This window comes from Pezoporus wallicus, unplaced genomic scaffold (assembly GCF_028554395.1).
Source record: "Pezoporus wallicus isolate ANWC-B61680 ecotype Strahan unplaced genomic scaffold, APGP_CSIRO_Pwel_v1 contig_8723, whole genome shotgun sequence".
NCBI lineage: Eukaryota > Metazoa > Chordata > Aves > Psittaciformes > Psittacidae > Pezoporus > Pezoporus wallicus.
In genome coordinates, this window is record NW_026635404.1 from 81,350 (window position 1) to 98,643 (window position 17,294).

General features: G+C 43.4%; 1 protein-coding gene across 3 annotated transcripts in view; it reads right to left on the reverse strand.

Annotated features, from left to right (window-relative positions):
* Nucleotides 1-495: 495 nt before the first annotated feature.
* Nucleotides 496-17,294, reverse strand: part of GAS7 (growth arrest specific 7) — an 89,261-nt gene continuing 72,462 nt past the window's right edge. For all 3 annotated transcript variants that reach the window (XM_057423112.1, XM_057423107.1, XM_057423122.1), the window contains exons 9-14: nucleotides 14,970-15,048; nucleotides 10,192-10,320; nucleotides 7,562-7,685; nucleotides 5,301-5,380; nucleotides 2,139-2,237; nucleotides 496-1,423 (exon numbers count right to left, since the gene is read on the reverse strand). In XM_057423112.1, the coding sequence (XP_057279095.1) occupies nucleotides 1,310-1,423; nucleotides 2,139-2,237; nucleotides 5,301-5,380; nucleotides 7,562-7,685; nucleotides 10,192-10,320; nucleotides 14,970-15,048 (625 nt within the window). In that variant the 3' untranslated portion in view covers nucleotides 496-1,309. The remainder of the gene's footprint in view (nucleotides 1,424-2,138; nucleotides 2,238-5,300; nucleotides 5,381-7,561; nucleotides 7,686-10,191; nucleotides 10,321-14,969; nucleotides 15,049-17,294) is intronic.

Below are 17,294 nucleotides of genomic sequence, written 5' to 3' on the forward strand. Positions count from 1 at the left end.
AAGGTTTCGGATCTAAAGCAAGAATCTTGGCATTGTATGAAATGCTGAAAACTGTATTACCAGCAACACTGAACAGTCAATCAGAAATGACAGCAAGAAAAGAAAATGAATTTTCAAAAACCTTTTCAAAACCAGTCTCCAAACTATACAATATTATGTGCCAGGGGCAGTGTTACATTTTTGGTAGTTTGTGGTAAAGGTAACAAAGGAAAAGCCTAAGGTTAAGAATCAGCTGGTGCAGAAGTGCTGGGCACCTACATCTCTTATATTTAATGCAATCTAGCATCACAGATTCATGGCATCTTTGAAAATCAGGCTCTAAAAAGATAAACCCCACAATTTAGCTGGAAAAACTTGGCAATTAAAGATACCTAAAGGCTGCAATATTCACCTGAAGGAACCAACAAAGGGCAATTTAAACCTGGATCCTAAATCAAATGTAAGAGGGCTGTCTTGAAGGAGATTTTTGTGAGAAAACATCTTGCATAAGCAGGAAAGGTTTTGAGTATCTCATTTATTCCTTGGTATATAACCTCTTTCTGTCATTGAGGGCACTCAGACAGCTAATGAGGTAGGTATAGCACGACCAAGTCTTTCCTTATAAATAACAGTGCTAGTTAACACTTTCAACCTTACTGATTGGCCTGGAACAGAAATCATGATGACAATGGGTTTATGTATCCCTGAGAGGGAGTGTAAAACAGGAAGAACAGGACTCTTCTCCATAGATATTGGGAGAAGGGCCTTGGTGGGAAACTGTGTTATATGAAATAAGTGTGTTTGCACAACACTGCTGCAAGATACGTGTTTTATAGATGGGGGAACCGGAAAAGTTAACTGACTTGCCTATAGCCATGAAAGCAGTCAGTGACAGACCTGGGATTCATGATCAGGACCTCCTTGCCTCCTGCATCATGTTCAGTTATTCACTTGCTGGCCAGAGGCTCTCTGCATGGTTGTTCTAACATACTGTATAAAGATAGTCATGCAAGGGATGTAGCACAAAGTCACTGAAGAACAGAGCTCTCCTTGTACCAGAAAGCAGATTTCTTCTGGAAGCTGCGTGCAATTGGGAACCTCTGGTGGGAAGCACACATCTGGTTTCTTCATCCTGGAATGTCTGGTGCTTAAGGCTTAGCACAATGAGGACCATTTTAATGACTAAATGTAACAGAGATGGCCTGTACAGGCATAAATTACAAGGAGTCTGGTAGTGGAACAACCTTTTCCCTATGCTCTTCTGACCCTTAAAAAGCAAACATTAGCTGGGTTAATTCAGTGGACTCATGACATACAACTAAAGATCAGTCTATATTTCCATGTCCACAGGTCGGATATCTCCAGTTTTGTGTTCTTTTACCCACAGTTCCCTGTCTTTGGCAGGATCCACTTTCCGAAGCAACTGATCCACGAGCTCTACTGTCTAAAATGAACAAAACAAGAATCAAAATGTCAAGGACACATTTCAAGCAGAAGCAGTCATTGCTCTGAAGTATAGAGCAGCTATGGGCACACTTATATTGCATTTGCAGACAAGTGAGAACTGCAGGTACACATGACTTAGTGGACAACAGTCACATCTGAATGTGAAGCCTCACAGCAGGAAGCAAAGAGGCTGACTTTTAACATCAAGCAGAGACAGGCTTCCTATGCCAGGCACTAGCCAGATGGTCTCTGCTTCCTGTCCTGCAATCCGTACCTTACACCAAATACGACCATGTACTGAGGTCAGCAAACAGCCCCCATGTTTTAGTATTTGAAAACTAGCCAGTTTTTTAATACAAAAAAAATATATACATTCCCTCTCCCAACTATTTACCACCTTCCTTGCAAGAATAGACCAGCTCAGGAATAGCGCATCTTGCAGGGAGAACTAATAATAGCTCATGCTGTTCACATGTAATTCAATTCAGTGTGTCTCCCCCAACAAGAAGCTGTGATCTAGAAGTATGAAATGTAATCAGGATAAGAGAGTCTTGGAGGAGCAGAAATGTAGGGTGGCAGTAAAAACTAACAAGCTGACTGCGTACGCTTTTCACTCCTCCTTTTGATACAGGTCAGTTGGATGAGGATAGGGACTCTTCTGCTCAGCTGAAGTACAATAAAGGCCAAAGGGACCAAACAAAAAGCAGACTTACACTTTGGTTGAACATGTCTGTCTCATGCCGCAGCTGTGTATACTGGCAAAGATGCTGCCGAATCATCTCCACCCTTTCAACTTCTAGTCTCTCAAGCTCCTAGACACAAAAGAAAACAAATTCATATTTTGGTTGGAAGCTGAGCTTGAAGGCCCAGGGAAGGGATGACACACAAAAGGTTGTCAGTCAGTGTGATACTACTCCAGGGTCATGCTTTGGAGCTGAACTCTGTGGTTGCACATCTCTCTGATTTGTAGAGAATCAGAGACAACAAGCAACAGAATTCCCTTCATTATGAACCCAGTGACAGAAAAGAACCATAGAACCACAGAATAACAGGTTGGAAGGGACCTCAAGGATCATCTTGTCCAACTTTTCTAGGCAAAGCATAACCTAAACTAGATGCCCCAGGACCCTGTCAGGCTCAGTTTTAAAAGTCCAGTGTTGTGGTATCATCACCGACCTTCAAAAGGCACTGTCCTGTTTGAGCCATTTTTTCTGGATTTCTCTGAATTCTTGAGTGCAATGGGAATATTTATTCCATTTGACGGGGAAAGTAATTTCATTTGTAACACGACATTTGCTAGTAACTACAAAGTAGCTATAGTCTAAACTTCTTCAAAACTGAGACAACCAAGGGAGAGAGGCAAGCCTCTATTCTTAGGGATGCTGCAAGCAAGAAGGCATCTGTTTCCTGCAGGAAGCTTTGCATGCCTTGTTGCTAGCTCCAGAAGTTGCAGTGGAAGCAGGAGACGATGCTGAGCGGTACAACCTTACTGCCCTTGGTCTAACCAGGCACGTGTAAAAGCTGTTTTCTTTCCACCACATGAGCTGGCACAAGGCTCCACCTCACTCAGCTGCCAGTAAGCTGACCCCAGCAATGATTCAGTTGAAAAGGCAGATCATTTCTAACTTGCCTCCTGCTCCTTCTGCCTCCCTCTTCTCCTGGATTCTGATATTATATCCCCAAATCTGCATTAAGTCCCTCCTTGTCCATCTGAGTGGAAGAAGCATGCTATGGAAATCTGCCTTTAAAAACATAGTGTAATGTACTTTGCTGTACCATTAGAAAGCTCTGCATTCACAGGCACAACAGTGGGCCAAAATCTTTTAAAACTGCTGTCAGAGGGCATTTCTGATGCTCACTTACTGTGTATCGAGGTGGAAAGCAACGTGAGCATACGCAAGCAGGCGAAACACTTCATTGCCTTCCCTGTGCTATTTGCAAGTTGGTAAACACCTTTTTGGAAACAGATTCTTCCTTACAGCACAAAAACCTCAGGTGGTCAACTACCAGCCTGGGGAGGAAGAGCAAAGGAGCTTGTAGAATCATAGACTCACATAATAGTTTGAGTCAGAAGGGACCTTCAAAGCTCATCTAGTCAAATCCCCCTGCAATGAGCAGGGACATCTTCAACTAGATCAGGCTGCCCAGAACCACATCCAGCCTGACAGTGAATGTCTCCAGGGATGGTGCATCCACCACCTCAATGTTGGAAACACAGAAGATCTTGTCTAGAAAATGATGTCAAATATCATGGCTCAAATCATTTGTGTTTCATATTTTACTGTGTCCAGCTTTGGGCTCCTCAGCACAAGACAGATGAGGAGCTACTGGAGATGGACCAGCGGAGGCCACAAGGATGATCAGGGGTCTGGAGCATCTCTCTTATGAGGACACATTGCAAAAGCTGGACCTGTTTAGTCTAGAGAAGAGCAAACTGAGAGGGAATCTCATCAGTGCAGATCAATAGCTCAACGGTGGGTGACAGGAGGATGGGACCAGACTCTTCAGTGGTGCCCAGTGACAGGATGATGAACAATGGCCATAAACTAAAGTAACAAGAAGTTTCACCTCAACATGAGGAAGAACTTTCCATAGAAGGTGGCAGAGCTCTGGCACAGGCTGCCCAGGGAGGTTGTGGAGTCTCCCTCTCCAGAGACATTCCAAACCTGCCTGAGCATGTTCCTGTGTGACCTGCTCTGGGTGGCCCTGCCCTGGCAGGGGGTTGAACTGGATGACCTTCAGAGGGCTACTGCAATCCCAGCGATTCTGGGATTCTGTGAAAAACCCACAACAGTGTCACCCATATTGGCCTGTCCATTAATTCTCACCCATAAACTCTCGTTTGTCTGTCCCTGGGCAGAGCTCAACCCATCCCAGTTGCTCTCTCAAATAAAGAGCAAATTCCTCTTAAGTCATCTACTAGCACACTTCTGGGTCGTAGTTCTCCAGAAGCAAATATGCAGCTAACATATATCTGGCCATATCTGGACACAGTGGCACTGATGGTCAGTGTCATTTACATCAGTGAGAAACCATCAGTGGAGGGGAGAGGAGAATCAGATCCTGTATGTATAGGAACAGCCAACTTTTTCTCTCCTGTTCTGCTTTTGCGAAGACATCCTCCTCCTGGTTTTCTGCTCACCCATCTGCCTTTATTTACTGCACTTTAAATATTGCACTTACACACTTCCAAATGCTGAGCAATTTATTATCCTCTTCTTTTTAGGAGGAGTTTACAGTTTTGTATTTGGCCAATGAGAAAAACACATGCAAAAGACATTTTATTTCCTGCTTTTGAAAGCAATCAGCTCTTTATCTAGAAGGGCTGTAAGGAATTACATGAGGGAGGAGCCCTCTAGCCAAATACAGGTATTTCAAGGTTTACAGCACATCAAAGCTGCTATCTTGGCATCTTGGAGACTAACCCCAAAGGTATATGCCCTTAGGGTGAACACGGTGAGCTGTGCTATCTTCTGAGAGATAGAACAATAGGTGATTAAAGCTTGCCTCTGCTGAGCGGGCAAGAGACCAAATTGGAAAATCATGGAATACGAAAATTCATTTGTGTATAAAATGTATTTAGTGATTTATCATGTTTTTCCATGTCTTCCCTGTGCACTCCTTCACCCTTCCTGGGGATAATTGCAGTGTTCTGGCCCCTAAGAAGCCCTGAATTGATTTAATGCCTTCTGCAAAGAAACAATTATTTCTTCCTTCCCCTAATGATAGGAGTTTTTCTTAGAACTGAGAACAGGAAATACAATGAGAGATTTATTACTCAAGTTTCCCCACTGCTTTGCACTATAACTGTGATGAATGTTGCAGGTTATTACAATTCTGCAATATTACACATGTAAGATGCTACAGTTACATACCAGAGTGGTAGTCACCATTTCCTCAAACCACTTGGACTGAGCTTGATTGTAAAGATCCACGCAGCGCATCAAGTCATCCCCTGGAAAGTTCAAGATAGCAACACTTTAGTCTTCTGTAGCCAGTGTTACGGAGCTTAGAAGGTAAGTACAGCTGAGGATTTGCAGACAGACCCAGGAGGTTGGAAGGTCAGTCCTGGTGGAGCTGAAGGCAGTTCTGTTACATGGTATTTGTTACGTGCAATGAAATTTCACCACAATGCATTGTCAGGTGGTCGGGGTGAGAAAGAATGAGACAGAAAGACAGGATTTTAAAAGAAAAATATGAATATTAAGGAACAGTTTACAAAATGCCCAGAACGGTGAAAACACGTAACTTCAGTTAAAAAGAGTTATAGATAGTTGTACCTAAAAAAACATTAAAATGGGAAGTCAATAATAATGAGGGCAGCACTTTGTAGGTGAGGCTGCATTCTAGGACACGTCTATTTAAAATAGGAGCAAAGCATCATGCTAAACCTGTCTGAGACCAAGGGATGCTGATTTGCAACCTCAACCAAGTTGCAGTCTCCAGCCTCTGGAGATGCTCTGGCTCCCTCCCGTGCTCATGGCAGGAACACAATAAGCTGCAATGATTTCATGTTTTTTCTTTGTTGCAGGACTCTGTTCTGACAGAGAGGGAAAGGTGGGCGGGCAATCTAGAAGGCATGGCTTCGAGATTACTGCTTTCTGGCTGGCAAATTCTCTTTCTTCTTTAAATGAGGCTCAGTTACACTTTCCCTAACGGTTCCATGTCTAGGTCCAGGGCTCACATTCATCCTGTTCTTTTGGGTGCAAAAAGGTCTTTATACTTAAACCACAGACAAACCAAGCTTTAAGAAAAGGACTCCACAGACCAAACAAGTGTTAAAGAAGTAAATGCATCTGGAAGTCTCTCATGGCCTTAGAAGTTGGGGTGGCAATCTAACCCCACAAAGCTCTGGTAAAAGCTTATTCACCAAGACAGGAGATGCTTAGTTTGACATGACAAGTCCAGGCAGCTCCTCAGGAGCTATGTGGTTTGGTGTTATCCTCTGAGTGAATCTGAGCTACTGTACATTCAGGAACCTGAAGTCATTAAAAACATGAATGAAGTCATTAAAAACATTGAACAGTTGCAGTAGAAAGGCATGAGAGCAGAAAGCAACGTATCAGTAACTGGTAGAATTGTAGAAGGGCTCTGATCTAGAGCTCTCTGGTCCTACCATCCACTTGTAGCAGGCCTCATTTCAAAGCTAGATCACTAAATACTGCTACTGTGCACATCATAAGCACCCTGGCTTGGCTGCTCAGTGGGGCAAGTCCTCCCCTGCCACGCACTGTAACAATGGCACAAAGTGGGGGAGAAGTGATGGGGAGACACACCAAACTCTGGGTTACTCCCATAGAATCTTCAGCTCTCCCATAGTTGTTCAACATGTAACATTTGTTTCTCCTCAAACAGTTGTCTATGACCATGGTCACACTGCAAATGACTCTTCCTAGTCTCTTCAAAACCCAGACCAGCGATTCTTAAGTTTTAAAAGCCTCACAACTATGAAGGACCATTCTGCCAAGGAATGGACCTAAGAAGGGATGAAACACGAAAGCCCTAGTTAAAATAGATTTTCAGCAGCTAGCATGTATCAGTTTCGCAGATCTCAAGGAAGACAGCTCCTGACTGATTCTGTAGAATTGGTTTGAGCCTCTGTAAAACATGCATAGGTCACATCACGTAGAACAGAAATCATTTTAATCGCGGAGTAACAGTGGAAAAAAGACAAAAAGTTCACTTTTAAAGAAAAAGACAGTAATAGGAAGCATAATAGGTACCAACAGAGCTGGGGGTAACTGGGATTTAGGGAAGAACCAAGGAAGGACATAGGATTTAAGGAAAAAACATTCTCAGCTGAAGTGCTTTGAACCTGACTGCGAAAGTTTCACAAGCATTCAGTTATCCCAGCACACTTTCAAAGGACAAAACAAAAGGACAATTCACCCTCCTTTTACTGTTCTCACCCCAAGTATCAAAATCATCATTTTGTGATGTCTCACTTGGAAAACTAAGCTCGTTTCTTCAGGGGATTTAACACCAGACAGATTCATAGCACGATTCACTTGGACTTTGTAGCTACTATATTAAAACCCAAGAAACACATGGGTGGATGGGCAGTTGCATCCCATCTTGTTCCTGCCTTCCCCAGGCCTGTGCTCACCTCCCACCACTGACAGACACAGGTACTCACCCGCTTGAGTGGACTTCCGCCTCGCCTTCTTAATTTCTTCTTCTGTTTTGTTGCTGAGCTTCACCTCTAGCTGCTGTGTTTTCATTTCCAGATCCTTCTGTCTCTCTGTCAAGGCTTTCCGGGCCTTGGAGTAATCAAAGACCCACATGTTTTAGAGCAAAAGAACTGCCAGCTTCTTTCAGCCATCTATGACCCCTTCACACAAGTATCTATCACTAAGGTGTCAGCGACTCTGCATCAGACTGGGTCCTAACTGGGATTCAAGTTCTTAGGACACCATGTGGTGATCAAAGATATGTCTGACCACCATATACAAGTCGTCACCAACACATTGTAAGAGCACCTGAACTCTTCACAGGTTGTTAGAAAGGCAGAGTACAAAAGGCATCATCAGACTTTCATGTTTCTTAGTAACTTTTTTATCTTAGTAACTATTTCCGAAAGGAAGCAGATCTGAAGCTTCTCCTCAGTGTTTTAACCAGCATCACCAAGACCCCACATTTGCTCTTCTTAAGATCTAAATTACTGAAAGAAATTCAAGCATCTCACAAAATTAACTTTTAAGTACCTTGTGGATTCAATATACACTTATTAGAAAATAACAACACAAACTTTGAGGCTTATTTTAGAGAAGCTACTTCAGATTCATTATACCAGCAATTAGTACTGCAGAAATCATGAACCTGAGACCTGGTTACAACTGATTATTTAAGTTACTTTAAAGTTCTTCGGGAATTAGAAACCTGATTTATCAGTATCATTAGTGAACTTATATGGCCAAATTACTGAAGTGTCTTAAATAAACATCATTTCTACATCTGCATGCTGTCTTCTGGGGTGACAAAAGTGCATGAAATAGCTTGTTTCGCACAGGCTTTTTATAAAAGAGGCCACATTTGCTCTTTATCCAGCTATAGTGTTTTAAAACGAATGTGGATGAGTGTTCGCACCTTGCAGTTTTCACACGAGCCTGCAAGTTGCGCTCTTGAGGCATTACTTGAATCTTTGCAGTTTTAAAGACTGCGCTTGGTTCGGCAGGTCGCATGAGGGAGCTGCAGGAAAGCAACCTGGTGAGAAGCTGTGCTGAGGCACACTGCAGAGAATCCTGGAATGGTGTGGATTGGAAGTGACCTTAAAGCTCCTCCAGCTCCAACCCCTGCCACGGGCAGGGACCCCTTCCACTAGAGCAGCTTGCTCCAAGCCCCTGTGTCCAACCTGGCCTTGAACACTGCTAGGGATGGGGCAGCCCCAGCTTCTCTGGGCACCCTGTGCCAGCGCCTCAGCACCCTCACAGTAAAGAATTTCTTCCTTATGTCTAACCTGAACTTCTGATTCAGTTTGAACCCACCACCCCTTGTCCTATCGCTCCAGTCTCTGATGAAGAGCTCCTCTTCAGCATCCTTCTAGGCCCACTTCAGACACTGGAAGCTGCCACGAGGTCAAACTTCTGCGTAAGATCTCACCTCAGTCTCCCCTCTGGCAGGTTAAAGCCATTCCCACTTGTCCTGCCTGTACAGGCCCTTGTCAAAAGCCCCTCTCCAGGTCTCTAGTGGCCCATTTGAGCACTGGGAGCTGCTCTGAAGTCTCCTCAGAGCATTCTCTTCTCCAGGCTGAACATGCCCACTCTCTCAGCCTGTCCCCAGAACAGAGCTGCTTCAGCCCTCTGATCTTACGGCTTTTATCTTTTTTTGTTCCTTCTTCTCAAGGTTCCAGTTCATTCTTTTCAATACCCCTACTGAGGACTGTGTTTCTTTGCAGATATGGCTGTGAAGATCTTAAGTGTTTTGCAGAAAAACACCTTCCCTGCATACATACAGTGTGTATCCTGCAACAATTCTGTTCCCAGGCAAACTTGTTCGGGTGCACTCTGATTCCTACTGAATGCCCAAATAACCTTCTGGCTTAACTGAACATGGTATTTTCCTTTTCAACTTACACCCAAGAGCAAACCACATGAGGATACCATTTGGCACAAGTGTCTTGGCAGCTGAAGCATGGGTATCCCATTTCCTGGCAGCTGCTGGTAAGAGCACTTTTTGTGGGTATAACTCCCCTAGGTTTATACAATTTATACGTGTGGATTTATACCTGTGGGTGTAAATCTCAACCTCAGCTGGATGTTCATGTTAAAATAGCCCCTGATCTGAGGGTGCTGCTACTGTTTGGGTTTTTTAGGTGAGGTTGTTTGCTGTGAGGCACAGAAAACAGGAACTGGGAGAGGCTTTGTGACAGGTCTGACCTGCCTTCCTTAGTCATCTGCTTTTCACCACTGCTGGATGATACTGAGCCATACACACCTTTGGTCTGCCTCTGCCGCTATTCTAAGGCAACACCTTTTTAAATTTTGAGGGCACAGATGTGGCTTCTGGATGCACATGAGCAAGGAGCATTTTAATCAAATGCATTAGAAATATACTGTCCAAAATTGGGAAGTGGAGGATAAAACAAAAAGCCCCAGCCGTAATGCGTTAACCCTGCCTGTAGCCCCCAGTTTCCCAGCTAAGCAGGGGCCCAGCAAAATCAAAACCTTTGTGGTTCTTTGTGGCAGGACAGAAACTTTTCATGGGGCACCTGCTTTTCTGTCCAAACCAGGAGTATCTCAAATTCCCCAATTTGTTCTCTGCTCCCACCTTTTCAACTGCTGCATAGCGGCTGGCCAGCTGCTTCCGTAAGTCTGCAATGTGGTGGTCACACTTCTTCATGTCTTTCTTAAAATTCTCTCTGAAGTTGAGCAGTGGCTTCTCTACCTCACTCTGAAGCTGGTAATGAAATAAAAATGAAGAAGAAAAGACAATAATGAGGAGCCAGGCAGTAATTCCCAGCTCTTTTGCTGAGCAGAGCTCAGGACAAAGAGGAAGCAATACACACACTGCAGCCAAAGGCAGTGCCATACAGCAACACTTCTCTTCCCCAAGAGAGCTGTGAGTGAAGCTATTGCAAAAATTAGCTCTTCACAGGACAGCTCTGTTAAGGCAATATCACAACATCACAAAATGGCTCAGGCTGGAAGGGACCATCAGAGGTCATTTAGCTCAACCTCCCTGCTCAGGTAGGGTCACCCAGAGCACACCATCCAGGTTTGTGTGCAGACAGCTCCTGAATATCTCCAGGGAAGAACACTCCACAACCTCTCTGGGCATCCTATCCCAGTGCTCATTTGCCCTTACAGTAAAAGGAATTCTTCCTCATGCTCATGTGGAACTTTTGGTAGTTTAGTTTATACCCACTGCCACATGTACTATTCCCTGGTACCACTGAGAAGAGTCTGGCTGAAGGGAGGAAAAGGATGAAATTTTGTCTTCCTCTCTTGCTGTTCTCTCTTCCCACATGAGTTCAAACTGCAGGCAATGTCTGGAGCACTACTTGAGGTATTCTGATTCTGGCCTAACTAATACACCTTGCTTAAAAACCCCTTAAGTTACACAAACTGAAGCTGCTAACCCTGACTGCCATAAGGTGAAACAGTTGCCATTATGTGCGCAGGGACATGCCTGTGTTTGTTGTGCAGTGAAAAGAGATCCAATAAGGACACGTTTTATTTACTTCTGTCAAGTATGAGGGAGCCTAAAGAGAAGCCTGAATATGGTAGCAAGAAACCACTGAAATGAACTCAGCAGAGACCCATCAAGGCCACCAATGTGACTTATCTCCTACAAGCAGGACCTGACAGTAATACTCAGCTCTGATAGAGTTTGTATCATATTGCTCTTTGGCCTTCTCATACACAGAAATGTGCTAGGAAAAGTGCTCTGAAGGGATACAGATATTTCACCTCCCCAGAAGCAACCAAACTCTCCTACTGTTCCTCCTGTGGGGATGTTCGACTGTCAACGCAGATGAGTTGGGTCCATAATCACCTAACGTGGCCCACAGTGGAGCAGTATCAAATAGTCCCTGAAAGTAAGTATTTTTGGCCTTTTCCCAGTGCTATTTTAATGGAGAAGGAAAATTCGTTCCAGCTTAGTGTAGTCTTTTAATGAAGAGAGGCTACAAAGACAGCCAAGCCCTACAGCACACATCCTAGAGAGGTTAAACAAGCCTAAAGCAGAGCTTTTTTAGGCAGATGAAGACTGGCACCATGGTGATCTAATATGGCCTACAGCTATCTGAAGGTCAAATGCAAGGGTATCAGGGCCAGGCAATGTCACAACAGACAATTGAGCTTTGGGAGGTTCAGGCTGAGTGCAATTTGAAGAAAAAAGTCACCAAATTGGTAGCTGGGCACTGGAACAGGTTCACCAGAGAGGTGGTGAAATCCCTGCTAGACAAAGATGTAGCTGTGATCCACTGTGGTGATAGTCCTAGCTCTGACTGGGAGGGTTGGACTAGAAGATTCTGGACAATGTTTAGATGACAGTCACATCAGGGTGGCTCCAGGCCAGCTAATATAGACCTGCTCACAACCTGGTGGTCCAGCATGGTTACACGAGCTCTCTCAAGAGCACAGGAACAAACTGACAGTTGTACCAGGAACATTGTCAGTGCTCAACAAAACAAGAACAGAGAAATTCAAGAGTGGCTTCAGTAAACTCCAGAAGCAACATATTATGATTGAGTCTGTGCCCAACTGAGTTTAAAGTAGCTAAACAGTCTGTGTGCCCTTCAGACCGCTTCATTAATAACTGGATTAACCTGGGTAAACAACCCAACATGAGTCAGTCATTCTGAGTGGAAGAAGCGGCAATCTGACTTATCTGACATAAGTAGGCATTGCTGTGAAAACCCTTATTAAAGTCCCCAGGACCGGGGACGCACCAAAAAGGAGGGCATTTCACTGCTATTTCTACTGCCTAATAGACAGTAACAAAATTAGTTTATTTCCCACAGTTTATAATGGGGCAGGAAATTCTGAGATCCTCATGGAAATGCATCACCAAAAGGCTCAAAATGGAAACAAGGCAACTGCTTTCTCCAGTTTTATGTTTTGGAAATTAAAGAGGGGGATTCTCAGTGAAGGCAGTCATCTTTCCTCTATCATCATCTTGCTTGAATTTCCATCTTGCAAGAGGTTAATATAAGCTATCAAAACAGACTCACATGTGAATGACCCAGGCTTTTAAATGTTGTATCATTGTTGGCCATTTATATTCTTTTTATATTTTTGCTAGCAGATCTGACTTCAAGACTTACAAATCCAAGCAATAGATGAAAAAAACATAAACTACTTTCCTAAGATAAAGGAATTTAAAGCGCCAGTGTATACAGACAGCTCTGACACCCATCACTAAATGGGTGAGATGCAACACAGGACTTGAAATCTCAAGAAGTTTGTTAAAATAAGTTAGGAAGTTTGCTAAAATAAGTAGAGGACAGAGATCATGTATCTCTGTACCAGTATGGTAGAGACTTAGGCAGAAAGACAGAGGCATGGGTTTCATCACAGTATTAGATGCTGAAGAAACAAACCAGCTGAGTTTGTGAAATCAATTCTGATTTCACAATTACTTATTTTTCCCCTTTGCTCCATCAGTACCATTTTCAGAATGGGGGTAACACACCATCATATCCAGGCCAGCCCATCATGACTTCAACACTAAAACACCTGTGCACCTTCTCTTCCAGCAGAACTCACCTCTTAGAGCTCACTGAGGGATAATCACATAACTGGAGAAAAGCTTCACTTCCATGACAGCCTTCTTGAAGGACTCCACGTGTGCATGTATATATACACGTGCCATGCCAGTATCTAGAGGCATTAGCAGTGTAATAATATTTTATGTTTCACAGAATTATAAAATGGCTTGGGTTGGAAAGGACCTTAAAGCTCATCCAGTTCAAACCCCCTTGCCATGGGCATGGACGCTTTCCACTAGACCAGGCTGCTTCAAGCCCCATCCAACCTGGCCTTGAACATTGCCAGGGATGGAGCATTCACAGTTTCTCTGGGCACGCTGTGCCAGCTCCTCAGCACTCTCACAGTAAAGAATTTCTTCCTTGTAACTAACCTGAACTTCCTCTGTTTCTGTTTGAACCCATCACCCCTTGTCCTATCGCTACAGACCCTGAAGAAGAGGCCCTTGACAGCATCCTTGTAGCCCCCTTCAGACACTGGAAGCTGCTCTGAGGTCTCCACGCAGCCTTCTCTTCTCCAGGCTGAACAGCCCCAACTTTCTCAGTCTTCATACAGAAGGTGCTCCAGCCCCTAATCATCCTTGTAGCTTCCTCTGGACTTGCTCCAAGTGCCATAAAAGTGCTGTCACCCGTGACCCCCACTGTAACAGTGCTATGAAGGACTGTCACAAACATGTTCAGTGTCTTCAAGGCTGGTGTTTGTGTTTCAATACTCTTGGTGTGCTCTGCACTGCACTGACTGGTGTTGTTCAAATATCAATGAGAAATATAACTACTACTTCTAAGAATGACTTACCTGAAAGCAATAGCAATAATCAATGTGTTTAAAATCATATTCTGTTAACAAAAGAAAGAACTAGGAATTCCCAAAGCAGGTACACTGGAAACAGTGGGGAGAGTTTGGATGATGCTACAGGAGTTTCTGTGCAGGGTTTAAGTAAAATAATGAAGGAGCCCCTATCCATTGCCTGCCTCCCTGCATACCCCACTCCAGGCTGCATTTCTTCCACTTGGAAAACAATACAGGAACACAATGGGGAGCAAAAAGTATTTCACTAATTACAGCTCTGAAGTAGAAGTTTGAAGCAGAGCAATGGGTTACCAAGGCAGCGGCTGGTTGCCTGAGTAACCTCTGCATAATCACTTACAAACAGTGCAGAGCTATAATTTTCCTCCAGAACATGGCTGTTGTACTGAGATATCTACCACTGTACTGAACTTGATCACCCACAGAGGTTAAGAGAATGTGACAGGATGCAAGAATGTGTCACATGTGGTGGAAAAAAAACAGTTAAATACCATAATTTGAACAAGAAATCTCCTTGGGGATCACTTGAGAGAAGATCCAAAAATGACATGAAGTTCCCAATGCACAAAGGCTAATGATATGAAAAAGTCAGCGTCCTGGTTCTCTTCTTTCCAAACAGATACAGTAGATTCTTGTTGAGAAGCCAAACATTATTTTTCATTTCTTCCTCTAAAGTAATAATCTGTACGAGCTCTAAGTAAATTTACTGGAACACATTGCCCTAAGTGAATAACCTCGAGAATCAGTTTCCCTTTTTTCTTTTCATTAAAAAAAAAAAAAATGGAAAATTAAGGTTAGATGTGTTTTAACTTACTGATCAGGTAAGTTAAATATCATTTAACTTACCTGATCAGGCAAATTAAAAAAGCCAGGATTCTGTCAGGAAGCATGGACAGAGTTTCAGTAAGTTTGTTCATCAGTTCTACATTTGTACCCTATATATGGGTATCTCCCCCACTAACAAGCACTGAAGGTAGATCCACATCAATGACATGGCAAAAATCTTTGCAAAAAGGAAGAACTACTTACCTTGGAAGAGAATTTGAGGTGAACCTCTGCTTCATCAGCTAGACTCTTCTTTAGCTGAGCCCAAGCCTCTCCTAGTGTGCTGAAAGAACACAGAGCAACAATGATCAATGCCCACATCCTCCTGTGCATCCTGCAAGATTGGTCAGACAGTAGCAGACAGACATGGTACCACACTTTGTACCATATCTTGCTCAGCAAAATCATGGCAAAGTGACAGCAGAAATCTGAGAAGATCACTGATCTCTGTGACCAAGGCAGAATTATCTTTGAGAACACTGCCATAGTGATCTCCTGTCACAGAGATGCCAGTCTCCATAAGCAAGCTACTTCAGTATCTTATCCTCAGCAGAACAAAGTGTTTCTTTTCTAATTCTTAAAATAAACCTTCACCAGTGCAGTTTTTCCATTGCTCATTCTACTCTACACCCTCCTTTTGGTGAATGGATTATTCTGCTTCTCCTCAGAGAACCTTTCAGTATTTGAAAACCATTACATCTTCTTTTCCTTCAGATAGATTATTTGTTAGCTAATGGCAGTTTAGGTACATTCCTCCAGACCCCCTCCAACAGCCTGGATTCCTCTTAAAGCACCATAACCTAAACTACACTGTCTCTTCCAGTTGCTAAACTGGTAACAGATTATTTCCTATCAGACACTCTTTCTTCTACATATCCCAGTGTGATGCTTTTTTAGACAATGTTGTGAAGCTGTTGATGAATAAGCTGGTGATTCACTACAGCCAGATCCTTCTCCCACAAACTGTTATGTAAGTGTATCTTTCACATCCTGTGAAAGTAGAAAACCTGGGACTTTGTCCTCATTGAAATGCATTTTTATTTCTCTCCAGTTCATTTCTCTAGTTTAACAACATCATTTTGAATTGCAAGCTTTCCTTCAAATTGTACACACCACCGCTCCCAGCTCTGTCTCATCTCTGATCACAGTAAACCCGTAATTTATTCTATCCAAGGTTAACAACAAAGACATAGAAAAATAAATCAGGACTTGTGATGAACCTTATCATAGAATCACAGAATAGTTTGGGTTGGAAAGGACCTTAAGATCATTCAGTTCCAACCCCTCTGCCATGGGCAGGGATGCCTCACACTAGACCATGTTGCCCAAGGCTCTGTCCAATCTGGCCTTGAACACTGCCAGGGATGGAACATTTAGCACTTCTTTGGGCAACCTGTGCCAGCGCCTCACCACCCTCACAGTAAAGAGCTTCTTCCTCATATTTAACCCAAACTTCCTCTGCGTAAGTTTAAACCTATTCCCTCTTGTCCTACTGCTACAGTCCCTGTAGCAATATTCTTACCTAATTTTGCACCTTAGGGTTTATTTAGGCCTGCCTCCCTACAAGAATCTCCCATTGCATAAACTGCAATTAAATTGCATAAATTGCAATTAAATTGCATAAATTAAGAGCTATGATGCTGACTTCTTCTTTTCTTTTACTCCATCACTGGAAGAATGAAGGTTGGTTTGAGGCTGTTTGCTCTGTAGGCATCCACAAAAATTGCTCATCACCTTAGTTTTCCACTGAGTGCTTCTAGAAAGCCTGATAGTTTATTCTACCACTTTTCAGAGGTTAAACAAAACTGAGTGATCTACAATGTCCTAGCTCCTCCTTTCTTTCACCCAGCCCTATTCAGTCAGATTTGCCCCTTCCTCATAGCCTGAAAAATTGCCTGTGATCTGCAATTTCAAAACACTCATTTGTCATCTCTGAGGTTGCTCCAATGAGTTGACTCCTCAAGCATGGTGTTCACCACAGCTAAACAACCTGAGATTGTTTCACCTACGTAAATGCTCTCAGCTCTTCTTCTCTAGTTCCACCCTGAGGTACCCTCCCACTGTCAGTTCTCACTGGCACTATTTTGCCTGATCTGTTCAACGGAAGATGTCTGCTAAGCATCTTCTGCATCTCTTATCCAGCTACAGTGACTTGATTGGATGTATGGATCATATCACCTTCTGTGTACATGCAACAGCACTTTACTTTCAGCAACTGGCACAGAACCATCCCGATAATACAAATCAGTCCCATCTCAGCACCCTTGTGTTCCACTCACATACATGATGGTGGGTCTTCTTACCACCAAAGGAGGGCAGAGGACCTTGGAGGGACAGCTCGTACTTTGTGACAATTCCATAGACAGCAAAGCTGGAAAATGGTCTGTAGAGTATGAAACCAGCAGTGGTAACTGGTATGTTCACAGAGCAGTTCATTGGGTCCCCCAACTCATGCCTTCCCAGGAATGAGAGGAAGACCCTGGTGAATGCTTACTTTGAGTGTGCTAGGCTGCAGTCTCACTTCTGGAT